This window comes from Sphaerodactylus townsendi, linkage group LG14 (assembly GCF_021028975.2).
Source record: "Sphaerodactylus townsendi isolate TG3544 linkage group LG14, MPM_Stown_v2.3, whole genome shotgun sequence".
Taxonomy (NCBI): domain Eukaryota; kingdom Metazoa; phylum Chordata; class Lepidosauria; order Squamata; family Sphaerodactylidae; genus Sphaerodactylus; species Sphaerodactylus townsendi.
The window spans coordinates 27,437,082-27,454,224 of record NC_059438.1 but is presented as its reverse complement, the minus strand read 5'-3'; the positions used below and the strand labels follow the sequence as shown (position 1 = coordinate 27,454,224).

General features: G+C 44.8%; 1 protein-coding gene and 1 long non-coding RNA gene across 2 annotated transcripts in view; one reads left to right on the top strand and one right to left on the bottom strand.

The window, feature by feature from the left end:
* Positions 1-1,300: 1,300 nt before the first annotated feature.
* Positions 1,301-15,409, top strand: LOC125443856 (C-factor-like). Its single transcript, XM_048516225.1, has 6 exons — positions 1,301-1,447; positions 3,566-3,617; positions 7,266-7,456; positions 9,365-9,523; positions 12,094-12,204; positions 15,244-15,409. The coding sequence occupies exons 1-6, from the start codon at positions 1,301-1,303 to the stop codon at positions 15,310-15,312; spliced, it is 729 nt and encodes a 242-aa protein (XP_048372182.1). The 3' UTR covers positions 15,313-15,409.
* LOC125443858 overlaps positions 9,276-17,143 on the bottom strand; it is a 17,362-nt gene continuing 9,494 nt past the window's right edge. Inside the window, exons 2-3 of the long non-coding RNA XR_007246186.1 lie at positions 14,846-14,848; positions 9,276-9,287 (exon numbers count right to left, since the gene is read on the bottom strand). This is a non-coding gene — a long non-coding RNA (uncharacterized LOC125443858). The remainder of the gene's footprint in view (positions 9,288-14,845; positions 14,849-17,143) is intronic.

The following is a 17,143-nucleotide window of genomic DNA, read 5'->3' as shown; positions in this document are numbered from 1 at the left end:
CTAATTCTGGAGATTCTAATCTGGAGAACTGGGTTTGATTCCCCACTCCTCCACCTGAGTGGCAGAGGCTTACCTGATGAACCAGATGTTTCTGCACTCCTACATTGCTGCTGGGTGACCTTGGGCTAGTCCCAGTTCTTTGGAACTCTCTCAGCCCCACTTACCTCACAAGGTGTGTGTTGTGGGAGAGGAAGGGAAAGGAGCTTGTAGGCCACCTTGAGTCTCCTTACAGGAGAGAAAGGTGGGGTATAAATCCAAACTACTCCTCCTCCTCCTCCTCCTCCTCCTCTTCTTCTTCCCCCTTTGCTATCTCTCTTTCCTGCTTCCCATCTCTCATCTATTCACATGGAAGGCACCCACCATGATATTTTCCTTTCTACATACCTCCAGCTACTATCCCTGCTTGAAACCTTATTCTTACCCGGTGGCACATTGGGTGATTCCAGATGGTAGAAAAATAATGGGCTGAGGAAGGAAAATATCCCATTTTGGGGAAGTACTTCGCATAGGTCGCTTCCCCCAAAATTTGAGGTCTCTGCATCTCCCATATGCCTCACCCTGAAGTCCCCACCAGTCATCTCCCCAAATTTCGTGACTTCCAGGGTTTCCCCTCACCCTCCATCTCACTGCTGTGCTACCTTCAAATTCCATTCTGTAGAACTCTGTTCCCCTCTCTGCAACTGCAGTGCTGCCACTGTGGATTGCCTCCTCCCTCCCTTCAGCCTGCGATGTTCAGTTCACCTTGTTCCTCAATAGCATCCTTGGCCATTTCAACATCCATCTTGATCATTATTTTGTCCCAGATGTCTCCTTCTCCTAATTACGTCCTTTAGTCTCCACCTTCAGACTGAAACCCACACACACTGCCTTGGGCTTTCTGTTGATCTTGTGTTGATTAAGAACTCTGTTGAGTAATAACATCTGTTTGCCCATCATTTTATCTGCTTCAGCATTGTAACCACCACCCTGCCCCCCCCTTGCTATGCCTCCTTCCACATCCATTGCTTCAATGGGTTCTTGGACATCTTATCACCTTTGATCATACTGTGGATTGCATAGTTTCTGGCTCCAGCTCACCCTGTCCTTCGCTCATTTGTTTTCGTTTTCACCACACTCCCCAAACCTCTCAGTCCTCCAACCTGGGCTCCTATCCTGCATCTCATATCCCACTTCCTGTTTTCATGCAGCTGAAAACCTCTGGAGACAACAATCATGATTTCCCCATAAATTGTGACAGTTCACTTCGTGATTCATGAAGGATCGTTAAGGAAGACGCTTTCTGGGAACATTCATAGCAAATATGGATGCGCTGCATGTCAGGAGTGTTCTGGTGACTGGTTCTGACCGGGGAATTGGGCTGGGTCTGGTCACTCGGTTCCTGGAGAAGAGAGACCCACCGGAGTGGGTTTTTGCCACCAGCCTGGATCTTGAAGGGTCTCATGGGAAGGTAAGATGGGTCCCTCAAAAAGATGTAAGGAGAGGAGGTATAGATGGGTGAGAGCAGGTGCCAGTCAGTGTTAGACCAGTAACAAGCATTGAAGTAACACATAATTTTTTCCAAAGTAATTTTTGTTTTTTAAAATATATCATTAGCATAGTTAGATTGGTAACCCTATCAAGTTGATGTGATGCACTCCAGAAGCCAAAGAAAGTTCAGTATTTTGGGGGGTAGGAAATGATTTTGGCCCTGTTTTCTCAAACACCTCACCATTTTGTAGGAGGGAAATTTCAAAAGCACTTTGTGAAAGGTAGGGTGGTGATAAAACTGCTTAAAATGTTTATTTGAGAAAAGTTAAAGCAATTGTTTGAATCCTGGTCTAAATGAACTGAGTTGAAAACCAGGACTCCATTTTCTTCCTCACTGTCAAATGGGTTTGTAATCCGAGTATTTTTTATTTTCATTTATATTTCTCATAGAGAAGTAAAAAGTTTCTGCTAAGATGTCTAATAGTACAATCATAATCAGAGTTACACCCTTCTAAGTTCATTGAAGTCTTAGATAAATATAATTCTGCTTAAGTTGGCACTGCAAGTCTTCCTATTTTTCTGTTTTAAATAATATTTTCTTTTCCCTTTCCTGCACCCTACTCTCAATAGGTTGAGGAGGTGAAGGAAAAAATTGGGAGATGGTACTGGTGAAAAATTGGGAGATGGTATTGGTGGTAATGCTCTATCAATTTCTCCCAAGTTATCTGGTAAAGACCATAGAAATGGAGGGTCCTAGAGTGTCACCCAGAAGTGACAGTATGTTCATTGCCCCTCCACCTGGAAAGGACCTCACATAAGCACACACAAGCTTGGACATAAGATTCTTTTCCTTAGAGATCAGGCAATTTAATTCACAACTCCTAAGGTGGGCATAACCCAATGCCTCGCTCAGCATGTGGTTGAATCTGACTGGTGAAGTGGTTAGCTAATCCTAGGCAGTGACTGATGGGGAAAATAGGGGAGGAAAAAGAATGGATTGTAGTATCAGCGCTATTGGAGGAGAGGGACCCACTGGCATAATGCCCATTGGGCAAGGTGGGCAGCTGCCCAGGGCATCACCTTGTGGGGGGCATCAAAATGCTGGGTTCGTTTTTGGGTATTTTAGTGGTTTTCCATTTTTGGCCTGCAGGGGGCGCAGTTTTTAGGCTAGCGGCACCAAAATGTCAGCGTATCATCAGGAGACGGTCCTTATGCTACCCCCCAAGTTTGGTGAGGTTTGGTTCAGGGAGTCCAAAGTTATAGACCCTCAAAACTGTAGCCCCCATCTATTAGCTCCCATTGGAAACAATGGGGGATGGGGCACCCCCTTTGGGAGTCCATAACTTTGGACTCCTTGAACCAAACCTCACCAACCTTGGGGAGTAGCATAAGGACAGTATCCTGATGATATGCTGAAATTTTGGTGCTGATATGTCTAAAAATGCACCCCCTGCACGCACCAATGTCCTGGTGCAAAAAAAAAATTGGTCATGGTGGCGTGGCCGCCCAAGGGGGGGGGGGCATCCAACTAAGTTTTTGCCCAGGGCTACAGTTTTCCCAGAGCTGCCTCGTTATGCCCCTGGAGGGTCCCCAACATGGAGGGGCCTGGAATAGTGGCCCAAGCTAGTGGTGGAAGAAACTGGTCCTTTTGGAGGTGGACCCCTGGCTAAGAAAGGAAAAACAATCATTCGTGTTTTTGGGGGGAGAAGAGAAAACTTAGTGGTAATGCCATGGGGTGGACAAACTGACAAATTTCACAAGCAAACATCTCTTTGTATTGTCGAAGGCTTTCACGGCCGGAATCACTTGGGTGCTGGGTGGTTTCCGGGCTGTATGGCCGTGTTCTAGCAGCATTCTCTCCTGACGTTTCGCCTGCATCTGTGGCTGGCATCTTCAGAGGATCTTCAAACGTCAGGAGAGAATGCTGCTAGAACACGGCCATACAGCCTGGAAACCACACAGCACCCAAACATCTCTTTGTTTAGATGTGTTGATTATGACAGGCTGGAATTTTGCCCATCCTGACTTGTGGACTATATTTCTCTTTACACTGGGTTTTTAGGAGCTTCCAAACACTGACACTGTTATTTCCTTCCAGAAATTAAAGAAGCTGGCTGGGCATCACCCAAACCTTGTTGTGCTGCAGCTGGGTAGGTGTTTCTTTCCATTCCAATAATACTTTGAGGGGTTGCTATATGAAAAAATAAACAATAATGTGACAAGCTTTTCTTAAGTATTCTCCACTTCTTCTCTTTGGTGCTGCTGTTTCTTGGCTAGCACCACAGAAAGGGATGCCCAGTTGAATGGATTGTTAAGCCGGGGGAGGGCGGTATATAAATTAAATATCATCATCAAGACTGCAGGAGGGGCTGACAGCCAGCTGGTGCACACCTCCTGGTTGCACAAGTACCACAAATTGGCTGCAAGATGAGCCTGCTGACCTTTGTGAATGGCACGTGCTTCTTGAAGCAGTCATAGAACAGTTTCACAAGCAGCGATCCACCGCCTGCAAGAACACACCCTCCTCATTGATTGGAAGCTTGGATGGCTTACATTTCAGGAACAACTTCTATTCAAAATAGATAACAAATTATCTGATAACATGCAAAATCAACTGAGTAACATTATGACTAATTAGAACAAACATGATGCATTATGCACAGCACAAATAAGACATCCTGGGGACATCTTAAAATAAGCCATCTCCTCGTTTTTTGTCCAGACAGCACGGACAAAAAAGACATCAGAGGAAAAAGAGGCTCCCCCCCCCCCCACACTCCCGTCATTTTCTCCTGCCTGAATTTAAAACTCTTGTGCCTAATATTTTATAGTGCTGCAGAGATTCTCCATGCCTGCAGCTAAGGTTTCCCTGGGGTGTTTGCTCTGCAGTCTCTGCTCCTGGGCACTTTTCCAATCTGAATATATATAGTTTTCCTTTAAAAAAAAATATTGAGTAGGTGTCTCTGAAGACAAGCAGACATGATTTCAGAGTCCATGCTAATTTTCATATTGTGTCTGTATTGTGTCTGCCGGAACCAGCAGGACGAGATGAGTACAATCATGTACTTTTTGGGCTGAAAAAATGCCCAGCAGTGGAGCCTGCTGAGCAAATGCCCTGGGAAACCTTCAGCAAACAGCTGCAGGCACGGAGAATCCTTACAGCACCATAAAATGTCGGGTGTGAGCGGCATAGAAAACTGACCAGACAGCTTTAATGGTCAGGCGGGAAAAATAAGATGACTCCCCAGTTCCTGAGCCCTGCACAGCAAGAGATGACTTTCAGATGACTGGGGGGGGGGGGGGGGTGTTAATTTTGCATCCTCAAAATAGGAGGCTTGAGCTGAAATAAAGCATCCTAAAGACGTCTTGGGAAAAACACTCTGCGGAGTTCCTCCCTAAGATACCTCTTCCCCCATCCTCAGGACATCTTATTTGTGCTGTGCAGAATGGACCCTTACATTGGTAGTTTCAAGAGTTCCCAGATCACATTTCAACAACTCTCAGATCAGATCTTGCATTGTTTGCAAAGGCTTTGCTTCCTAGGGAAGGGGTGAGGAGAACTTTAATGACGAAGTGGATTCTAGCCTCTGAAGGTTTAGGCCACAGTTCATATGCTAGTCTGTAAGGGAGTGAATGCCAGTCTTTTGAAAGTGGGACCATATCTGTGCTCATGTTGTTAGCAGGGCCCGCTAGCAAAGCAATTCTAATGCTGCTTTTCCTCTCGTCAAGGTAAAACACAAGAATTCCACATCAGCTGACTCTGAACTAGCTTATATTTTATTTTATGCATGAAATATTCATAGAGAGAGCCAGTATGGTGTAGTAGTTAAGAGTGGCAGGCTCTAATCTGGAGAACGGGGTTTGATTCCCCACTCCTACACTTGAAGCCTGCTGGGTCATCTTGGGCTTGTCACAGTTCTCTCAGAACTCTCTCAGCTCACCGAGAGGCAGGCACTGGCAAGCATCTCTTAACATTTCTTGCCTTGAAAACTCTGCTGAGTCGCCATAAGTCAGCTGTGACTTGATGACATTTTCCACCACTTATATTTATAGGCTGCATCACTGAGTAACAGATTGCAATTCTTTTACTTTATTTTAGACTTATACCCTGCCCCTCCCTGGATCTCAGGGCAGCTCACATTCAGTAAACAATCTATTAGCAAAGATAAAATCTTAACATATGATCTCTAAGATAATGTCCTAACTCTGGTATCAAAACAAAAGAAAACAAAACAGCATCTTTCGGCACCTGACAACCAACATCCTACAGTGCTGTAAAAAACAGATAACACAACTAATAAGGTAGCAAACTGTCCTGTACTTTCCGTAGTGGGACAGTCCTTACAGAATCTAGAAAGATCTTTTTTTTAAAATTGCTTTATTATATTTACTATTTACAATTATAAGTGTGCATGAATTTTACAATTTACAATTTACAATTATAAGTGTGCATAAATACATTCAAAATAATCTCATCAACTATTTACAACCTATTAAATACATTATATCATTACTGTATTATTCGTTTTCAACATTACATATAGTTACTGGGCTTCCGCGATTACATACCAAGCTGAACCAAAATACTTACTGTTTTAATCTACTAATTATGTTTATTTTATATTTCTATTACCTTTTATATTTATTAAATTATATCTAAGATCACATATTTTTGTTTTAACTTCTCTTCAATATATTTGATCCACAATAACCATAAATTCTTAAATTTTCCATTCATCTCCAACGTTTCATATCCTACTAGTCTTGGTTAGAATCTAGAAAGATCTCATGATTCACAGCCATCTCACGCAATACACAGAAGCAAACCCAAATTTACCACTGAATCTCCCGCAACCTGTTTTGCTTCCTTCTCCCCCCTCTTGGCATTGTACCCCACTGGTGAAAAAGTTATGACCCATCTTTGAGTGTCAACCCAGCAGGGCTTTTCTGAAGTTCTTATGTGACTATCAGGCCCTTCCGCACATGAGGAATAATCCACTTTCAATCCACTTTGCAGGCGGATTTTGCTGTGCGGAATAGCAAAATCCAGTTGCAAACAATTGTGAAAGTGGATTGAAAGTGCATTGTTCTGCATGTGTGGAAAAGGTCTCAGAGGCACTGTTGTACACAACACCTGCACTATGGCTGAGTCCACATTTAAGCCCGCCTCAGGACAGCAACTTCCTCATTTTCCGAAAACAGTTTGCAGGCTCACGAGCAGAGGTAGGATGCAGCCTATTCGCACCTATTTGGTAGAACCGGTGATTACAATTTTCTCAGTTCGGAGAACCGGTTGTTAATGATTAACTCCACTAGGGACAAGGGGGTAATCTCTGTCCCTGGGTACAACAAATCTCATCAAGTGGGGGATGCAAAATGGGGCCCCCAGTGAGGGGGAACTGCACCTGGGGCACGCAGACCCTGAGCCCCTGCTGCAGCACCCAGCTCTGGAACGCCCAGGCCACGCCCCCACTGCGTCATGCCTCACCCGGCCCTATTGACCCCACCACCATCGGAACCTGTTAAAATTTTTGAATCCCACCACTGCTCACGAGCTATGATCCAGGTTCCTTTACAAGGTTACCAGACTCTGGAACTGTGCGGAGCTGTGTGCCATCCAGGAGTCTGTACCCCAGACACATCTGTGACATTTGTAACAGATTCTGTGGTGCACTGCACATATTGGCTTGTGAGTGGCTTCATTGGGGCTGCTAGCAGTACACTTGCTCCTCTTGAAAGGCTGCCTACTTGTGCTGTGATAGAGGACTTCCTGATCTCTTTCTCTTCTCCCCAAATAGATGTCAGAGATCTGAAGAGCATAGAGGCTGCTACGAGGAAGGTAGAGGAGCACGTGAAAGAGCATGGGCTGACTCTGCTCATAAATAATGCTGCCATTTTGATCAAATTCACCTGCTTGGTCACTGAGACTGCAGAGAACATGGAGCGCCAGTTCAACACGAACACCATTGGGACCTTGCAAGTCAGCCAGGTGAGAAGGCTTACAAGCAGAGGTGGGATCCAACCAGTTCTCACCGCTTCTCTAGAAGTGATTACTAATTTTTTTCTGAGTGCCAAGAAGGGGTTACTAAAGCAACCTCCCTGCCCAATAGGGACTGGAGGTGCGTGTGTGCGGCGGCGCCACTGTTTGAATCCCACCACCGTCAAAACTTGTTGATAAAATTTTTGGATCCCATCACTGCTTACAAGCCCAGAGACTTACAAAATGATAGCATGGAGAAGGGGGGGGGGGTGCATAGTAGCACAAGCTTCAGCAACCCAAATAATAGCATAGCAGTCATAAGATGGGATGGGAGGGTGTGGGCCTCATGCTATTCCGGTTGAGTGTCTACTGCAGAACCTTTCTGTCCACTTCTCTTGTACTCTTTAATTTGAGGTAACTTTTATTTTATTGAGAACCAGTGTGGGGTGTCGTGTAATTTATGAGTGTAACCCCTTCCCTGATTGGAGCAGTAGCAGCCAGATAATGTGTCTGCATCCTCTTCCTGGGGTGATTTCCGTCCACCACTGGGAGTGTCATGGCTTTAGCCCTGGTTGTCTTGGACAGCAGCAGCAGCAGCCAAGGTTGGAGGATGGATACAGATTGCTCTTGGCTACACTAGTTGGCCATCCATCTAACAGCCTACCTTCCTGTCAGCCAGCCCAAAAATACCCTGGGTGGCAGGAGGGGCCCAAAGGCAATTGCTTACCAAAATAGTAAGACCTGCTGTTCTGCTACTGAAATGTTGGGAAGGCAGGAGAAAAGAGGGAAGAGATGTTGATATGCTGTTAAATATAGACATTTTTTTTAAATAAGAGGAAGTACTACTCAGCCCCGGACACAAAGGAGTAGACCACAGGTGTCAAACTTGTGGCCCTCCAGATGTTATGGACTACAGTTCCCCTCATCCCCTGCCAGCATGATGCTGGCAGGGGATGATGGAACACTAGCAGTCCACCTCGCCCTCTGGAGAACCCCGCAATTTGATTTACCTATAAACTCGGAACCAGGGGAGTAGGGGAACCTTTAACACTCAAAGGAAGCCATTTGGACCCGTTTTACGGGGAAAAGAAGCACTTGGAGCGCAGTAATGTTTGACGCATTTAAAAATAAAGAGTAACACTATATATATTGGGTTTTTACCTTTTACTCTGCTCATTCTAGAAAGCACATGGATCGCCCAGCCTGCTGCCTGCCCAGGGCGGCAGGCAAAAGGATAAGGCAGCGGTTTTAGCTCACGATGGAGCCACAGTGCAAAGGAGCAGAAGAGCATCAGGCTCTCGAGCCATGAGTTCCCACCTACCCTGTACTGAGTAGACACTCTGAACCAGACTCAGAGAAAAACAGCACAGCCCTATGGGCATGGTTTCAGGATATGACAGCACTACAGGGGTATAAGGCTGAAGACTTTTCCCCATGCACGACCACTGCTAACAGAAAAGGGCTGTCACGTGTCTGGAAGGCACAAAAGTCCCTTTACATATACAACACAAAGTTCTTGTGTTATTCACCAGCAAACACAAAGATGTTAGTACAAAAAGTCGAGAAAATTGTATGCTTCCGCATTAGAATATAGCCCCGAACAAATATGAGAGTTATCATTCATTTTTACATTCTGTCTTTGTCAAAACCATTATTTTGTTGTAAATGTTGTAAAATTAAACTGATTGCCAAAATGTATTTTTTTACTTCCAAACTTTCAAATAGATGGGGGAGGAGAGACGGGAAGCAGGGCCAGGTAGGCACTAGGGCCCAGGCGGAGCATTCTACAACAAAGAGGGTCTGGCATGTTGAGTTCTGTGGCAAGGAGTATACAACCCTACTAACATCTTTTTCTGAGAAAGACTATAGTTGGGAGGATGTTGCCGTCTAACAGATACGTGTTGGGATTCTCCCAAGGCATTCCTGCCCTTGCTGAAGACTGCTGCTCTCAGAAGCCCCATGGAAGGGTTAAGCTGCAGCAAATCTGCCATCATCAACATGTCCAGTGACTTTAGCTCTATTGAGAAAATGTCCGGGTGGTGTCTCTCGCAAGTCGTCTCCTATCGCTGTAGCAAGGTATGGGAACCACTGGCATACATGGCAGGGCTGTTTCATTAGCATGTGAAATAACTTTGTTAATGCACCAAATAATAGACTGCACCAGTTTATATGGTGCTTTATGAATGAATTAACCAGTTTGTGTAGTAAGTGGTTTTTATGTAGGATATTGGGTGGAACCTATTTAACACATGCAAGAGAAAATTCAGAACGTCGTGTTTTCATTTATTATTTTGAGATATTTAGTAACTGCACTGTCTACAAGATGTTCCAGCTGCGTTATTATTTATAGTTTAAAATAAACATCGTAAAGCCAGAACAAATTCAATAACAGCCATCATTAAAACCAGTAAAGCAGAAACGAATCAGGGGAGTGTTTCTTTCGGTCAAAGTTGTGACCTAAGCAAAGGTGGCAGGTGCCTCACCCCATTTAGTGGGCATCCTGTCACATGATTTGTCCTAGAGCTCTTTTCTCCCCTAAGAGGATATGATACATGGCCATGTGATTTTGAGGCCATTTTGTAGGAAATGAGATGACCCAGTTATAGATAGTGGCCTGATCCATAAGAGGGGGTTTCAAGTTAAGTCTGTAGCAACTTCTAGTGCTTCCCCAAAGAGTGCTTCCTCGGGATTGGTCCAGAGGGACCATGTGAACCCCCCCCCCTTTAAGAACTAGTGCTTGTTTCAACCCTATGAAGGCATTGATTTCAGTCCTTTGAAATAGGATGGGGCTACGTCACATTACACAGCTCCTCAAGATTTGTCAGTTGGACATGTGACCCCTCCCAGAGCACACCCTGCTACCCCCTAAACAATTGTTATATAAGGTAGAATCGTGAGTTTTGTGACACTTACACCAAGGCCCATGATCACTCTAAGAACTTGCTCCAATATGCTGAGAGAGTGTTTGGGGGCTCCTATGTTTTTGTTACATGCTGTTGACATTGCAGGAATAGGAGGCAGAATACCTGCCTGGCAGAAACACACAGAGGGCTGTCGATCACAAATTGAACATGAGTTGCTGGTGTGATGCTTCTGCAAAAAAGGCTAATGTGATTTTAGGCTGCATTAACAAAAGCATGACATCCAAGTCACAAAAAAGTAATAGTTCCACTACATTACACACTAGTCAGACTTCATACATGTCCAGTTCTGCCTGCCACAACTTAAAGGCCCATTATGCAAGCTTTGCTTCTTCGAGGCTACATGCTCTGCAGTGGAGTCTCTATGTGCTTCTCTGGGTTCATGTGAGGAAGCGTCCCACTGCTTGTTCCAATTGCAGCTTTTATTTTGCCTGCCCTTGCTTCTGGGTCGTTCCAGGGCATTATGTTGATTGGTGCTTTTTTTGCACCCTTTTCAATTAAAAAAAGTGTTTTAATGTTCTGTTCCTCCTGCAATGGAATGCTGGTATTGAATTAAAAAACAACAACACAGACATACCATCAGTCACCTAGAAATGCCTGTGGAGGAGTGGGCGAACTACTCCTGTAAGGGCAGGGAAATGCACAAAACAGGTAGCCACTTAAACAGATGCTGGAGATGCATTGCCCACTTTGCCTGCTCTCGGAAACTGCAGGGCTTGTCGGATCTGCCTGATGAATTTGGGAGGGAGGAAAACGTGTTTGTAAGAGAAAGTCTGCCCTGAAGGAAATATACAGCAGGGTGGACCAGAAGTACATGACAGGCCATAGACAAATGGAATAGTTCAGAGGAGGGTAATGAAGATGGTTGGGAAGGGGTTCTGTGAGGGAAGGCTAAAAGCATTGGGTTTGTTTAACCTGGAAAAAGGAAGACTAAGCGGGAAACTTTGATCTGCTGAGGAGCTGTCACAAAGAAGAGGACAAAGTCTAGAACTCACCACCAGCACCCCCACTTTCCCGTCCCATGAGCTGTGGCTCAGTGGGAGTATGCCATTGCTACATTACAGAATGTCCCAGGCTCCATCCTTCTAATTTCCAGAAGGGACTTGGGATATTTTCAAAATTGAACTGTTATTGTCGACTAGCAATGGCTCTTGAAACCTCAAGGCATCTTTCCCAGTCTTGCCCTCTGCAGCGTGGTGTAGTGGGAAGAGCAGGTGGATTCCAATCTGCAGAACCGGGTTTGATTCCCCACTCTTCCACCTGAGTGGTAGAGGCTTATCTGGTGAACCAGATGTGTTCCCACACTCCCACATTCCTGCTGGGTGACCTTGAGCTAGTCACAGTTCTTCACAACTCTGTCAGCCCCACCTACCTCACAATGTGTCTGTTGTGGGGAGAGGAAGGGAAAGGAGCTTGTAAGCCACCTTGAGTCTCCTTACAGGAGAGAAAGGTGGGGTATAAATCCAAACTTTTCTCCTTCTTTTGCAGTCCAAGCTCACGATTCCATTTGAGGTCCTCTTTTATATTTACTTTTATCATCTGGTTTGATTATCATATGCACATAATTGCTGTATGAATTCGAGATAATCCGGTGTCTTCCTTTTTTTTTTTTCCACAATGGTGTGAGCTTGTGGGCAATCACTGGCTTCAAGACTTCTGGCCAGGACTTGTTTTCCTCCATCTCATATGATGTGTCTATCTCCTCATGATCTGACTCACCCTCAGGTGGCTGTGAACATGCTCACCAGATGCATGTCTTTGGAGTACAAACAGTTTGGGATTCTCTGTCTTTCCATGCACCCTGGTTGGGTGAAAACTGGCATGGGAACATTGCTGGTAAGTGACTGTGTTTGGGGCCAGGGGCAGGTAGAACTGTGCCTGTGGTAAACACAGAAGATCACAGAGCTTGGGCAAAACAGCCGATCCGGTCTGCTAAAATCCTTCACCAAAACTTAACCTCAAAATTGCGGCCACCAAACCTCACACAGAGGCCACAAACTCACACACCTGTGTTTTATCACCTGTAGAGGTAAGCTGATAAAGAAAACCACCTCCTGTGTAAAGTGGTAGGATTCAAACCAAGATAAGCTCTGATGGGCTGTGGTGAACCTGCCTGCATCTACTGTCCTATCGTTTGTCTACTATAAAAAAGAGAATAAAATCCATAATGACCCCAAAAAGTGGATTAAAATTGCTCTTTTAATCATTTTAATGCTCTGTATATTATGACTGTAATCTGGCTTCAAAATGAAGAGCTGAGAATTTGTAGGATATGCTTTCAAACATAAAATAAAATTAAAATGGTTTAAAGTCTCCTGAAATAAGATGGTTTTTACCTGCCCCCTAGAGGCCAGAAGGGAGGGTGCCATGTGTATTGGGTCTCTTCAATGTAAGTCACATAAAATGTTTCTGGAACTTTTTCAGTCCCCTCCTTTACCATGATGTTTGTCCATACTCACAGGTTGCAGACCCCTGCTTTAGTCACTTTGCTAGTAGCCACTGATATGCCTTTCTTCCATGAATCTATCTAATCCTCATTTAAAGCAATCTATATTTAAGGCAGCAAATGCCACATTTTAATCACTTACTGAGTAAAAAAAATATTTCCTTTTGTCTACCCTGAAGCTACTGTCCATCAACTTAATTGAATGCTCTTTAGTTCTGGTATTTTGAGAGAGGAAGGAATTTTTCTCTCTAGTCACTCTGTCTATCCCATGCGTAATTTAATAAACCTTTATCATGTCCCTCCCCTCCCCTTAGTCATCTGTTTTCTAAACTGAAAAGCCCCAAACTCTTTATTCTTCCGTTGAAAGAAAGATTCTACAGCTCTCTAATCACTGTGGTTGACATCTTCTGTTCTTTGGACAGTTCTCTGTGATATCCTTTTTGAGGTATGGTCACCAGAACTCCACAAAATGTATTCCAAATAAGGCTGCTCCATAAATCTATACAGGGGGATCATAATGTTGGCTGTTTCATTTTCCTAACAATCTCCAAGGTGTGTAAGAGAGAACTGCCCATTTATTCCTAGTTTTGTTCTTTTTGTTCAGCTGATTGTTATTCTGTAAGAGGACTTTTCCTCTTATTCCGTGACTGATAATTTTACTCAGGAGTCACTGGTGAAGAATGTTTGTGCATAATCGGTCTATCTCTCATCACTCTATTTGGCTCATTTCTTCAGAAAATAATTGCCTACTCAGAATTTGGCTCAGTTCTTCAGAAAATAATTGCCTACATTGCAGGTGCCACTGAACCCCTCCTTACCTATTGCAGGGGTGGGCGTGAAAATGCACAAGTCCTTTCAAAAAGAACTCCTCTGACCTGGCAGCCACTTCTGAGGTCCAACCCCACAGACAATCACCACCTGGAGATCTGGGCTGTGCAATATTCTCTGGGGGACAATGCTGCGCTCAGTCCAGCTGCGCTTAGTAGGGGCAGTGTTTTAAAGAGTTCCCAAAGACCTCGTTGAGTGCCCTGGCCCATTTAGAGTCCTGCTGAAGGGCTTTCAATCTGGTCCTGCAGCTAAAGGGGCCTAAATGCCATGCAGTGCTCGAAAGGTCAAAAGCCAGCTCCTGGTTTTTGGCCCATCTTTAGGACCTGTTGTGTGGTCCTTTCCTGTGGCCTGGACCCGTTAGAATTCTGGCCCCTGCATTTCAGAGCAATTGAAGTTTTCAATTTTACTAGACTTAAAAGGATATAACTCTGCTAGGGTAAGAATGTCAGCCCTTCCCTGCTGTGTGGGGTGACCCTCTTCACCACTCAGAACCAAGGACAGAGACAGACAGCCGCCCCCCCCCCCCCGCTCCCTCCAATCTTCACTGCCAAGAAACTAAAAAAAGCTTCCACCATTTCCCCAGAGCTTGTCCTGTCAATGCTCGCTCATGCCAGCTCAAATTATTTTTCCTTTGAAGAACCCCCCCCACCCGCCGCCACCCCTTCCTCCCCCTGAGTGGCAGCACCCACAGAACATCCATTTCTTCCTGCATCCACCCACCCCACCCATGCTTCAAGTCACACCCGTCTTCCCTGGCAGCTGGCATGACCTTTTCAGAATCCTTGGAGGGGGGACATTTTTAAACCAGCCCCAGCATTTCTCGTCTTTCAGTCCAGCCACAGAGACAGATGACAGCCCGGTAAAGATCAGCCCTTTCATTTAAGAGTCCTGCTGGATAAGATCTGTAGTCCATCTGGTTCCGCCTCTTGTCTCTTACAGCAATTGGGCAAAGAGGCCAAGGCCTTTTCCTGAGGTTGCCTCCTGGCACTAATGCACAGAGGCAGTGGTGTATCTGCCAGAGGAACATGGAGGGTCAATTGACCCCGAGCACCACCATTAGATCATGTGGGGGGCACCTGGTGGGCCAGCGGCAGGCTGTTTCTTCAGCCAGCAGAGGAGGGTGGCGGCTGTCCCGGGTTGCTGTAATTTAAGGAGCAGTCTGCCGCGGGTGGCCCTTTGGCCTGGCCCCGCTCAAAAGCTAACTGCCTCTAGCTATGTAGGCTCTTTAGTCATCACATAGAGCTGATGGACCCTACTGATTTACTCTCCCATTACTTTCTGGAGTTCAGTTTTTAATTCTACTGTTGGTTGTCTATTTAGGCCTTTGTAAGGATCAGATGAAACTGATCTATTAGCTCTGTCTTCACTCAAGTCTTATCAGATCTTAATGGCAGTAGGCAAGAGACACAGCCCTTTGCTGGGAAAGCAATAGACTTTGAGGGCAATCCTAAGAATAATTTGCTGGGCATATGCTCCATGAAATAAACCTGAGCAGTCTTCTGAGTAGATCAGTTTAGGATTGCTGTCTTGGGGGTATCTTGGATCATTGCTTCAGGCAAAATTTATGGCATTTCTAACTGATCTCTCTCACTATTTCATAGGTTCCAACTTCCGTGAAGGACAGCACTACACGTGGATGGATTGAAATTACCTTACTATCTACTGCTTAGCGACTGGTGGAAGTTGAAGACACAGGATCTTTCCTGGACTGGGAAGGAAAAACTGTTCCTTGGTGAACAACCAGAAAACCCATCTGTTCCACAGATAATAAACAGACAATAAACAGACTGCTATTGTGCCTCTTTGTTGCCCAGTATTTTGAATATGTCTGACATGGGATACAAACTTGGTCACTTGATATCTTCCCCTGAACCAATTTCTGTTGGCTAAAGTGTGCAAGCTTTTGATTTGCACAGAGTTCATTGGAAAAAGAAGCCACACACGCTTCTTTCCAGTTTCCCTTCCTGAAATCAATAGGGTGAATTCAGTCATCATGTGGATCCTTTCCAGGAATTCTGGAGAGTGCTATGAAAGCATACCTTCTGATTCCCAGTTCCCCATCCCTGAGTGTTTTGCTGCTGATACTGCAGCAGCCAACTCCTAAGTCAAGGGTGCAGGTGGGCTGTTTGCTTAGAATGGAAGGAATGGTGAGGAAGGATTCTGTCTCATGCTTGTGCAGGCTGGCTCCCAAACTTTGCAGGAGACATTCTCTGCTGAGGGCTTGTAAAGAAGGATCTGAAGTTGGCCTCCCCTCTCCAGGAACCTTCTGCTTGTGGGGGAGAAACACGATTCCAAAATCTGTCTTCAACCGGCAATATTATAAAATGCAACCCCAGCGAGGGATTTTTGTGATTATTTGTAATAGGTGCAAGTATATTTAAGAGAATGTTTATAAAGTGCTTGCAGCTTTTTGGACGACATATACAAGTTTAAAAAAGGAAATTCCATCTATGCAGCTCACTATCTGATAATGAGAAAATACAAACAGAAGGGAGGAAGTAGGAAAGAGGTAAATGCGAACTTCAGCAAATCATGGGATCCACCAATGTTAAAAATAGAATGGAGGAGGATAGAACATACTCAGTTGAGAAAAGAAAGAAAGAAACACCCCTGCAGGGCATACTGCCCAGGAGGACATATGAGGTCAAATGTCCTTGGGCTGCAGCCATTTGGTCTGCCCCCATACTCCTCCTCCTCCTTCCTCCCAGGTCCATATACTGACTTCATTGTTTGGTCGTGGTGGGGGGAGGGCAGCCGCCCATGGGAGAGGGGGACTCAGATTTTGCACTGGTGCCTCTGCACCCCTGAAATTTTTTATACAGGAATAAACAGATGGGTGTTGGCACACAAGGGTTCATCTGTTTTTAAATTGTTATTTATTTTTTTGCCATAAAACCACAGCAGATTTATGGTGAGGTGATGACCCCATAGCAGGGGCGTAAGGAGGCAAACTGGAGCCCTAGGCAAAGGCTTCTCCTGAAGGTTAGGATGGCCCCAAGCTGCGGCCAACCCCCATCTACAACCCCTAATTTTTTTTTTTTACTTTTAGGGTCCATTTGAATTGCCTGCAGGGGGTGCATTTTTAGACATATCTGCACCAAAATGACATATCGGCACAAAGAATGCTATGATGATGATATGCCATTGAAGGGTTCGCTGTGTTTTCATTGTTGACAAAATTCAGCTTGATTTCCAAATCCTCCGTTTCTTCTAAAGGAAGATGGCGTTGCATGCAAGACCATCCCCTTAAAAATGTTATACACAAAGAAAAAAACAGTATCATTATATATGCCAGGAACAATGTAAGATCATTCTCCACTTTTTTATTGCATCTCTGTGAAAATAAGCCTGTCTTGCATTTGGAGAATGCAAAATACTGTTAGGTATGAGACCACGTCAGTCCTAAAATGATACTGTCTCTTTTGTTTGCTGCCAAAATTTACAATTCCTGTTTCCAACCTATTTCACCCTCCTTTTTTCCCCTTTTCCTTTATCTGTTAT

Excerpts from the sequence above, each read along its gene's own strand:
- LOC125443856 (XM_048516225.1), top strand. The coding sequence starts at position 1,301 with ATGGATGCGCTGCATGTCAGGAGTGTTCTGGTGACTGGTTCTGACCGG. Across the intron at positions 7,457-9,364 it reads GGACCTTGCAAGTCAGCCAG|GCATTCCTGCCCTTGCTGAA; the intron begins GTGAGAAGGCTT and ends GATTCTCCCAAG. Across the intron at positions 12,205-15,243 it reads CTGGCATGGGAACATTGCTG|GTTCCAACTTCCGTGAAGGA; the intron begins GTAAGTGACTGT and ends ACTATTTCATAG.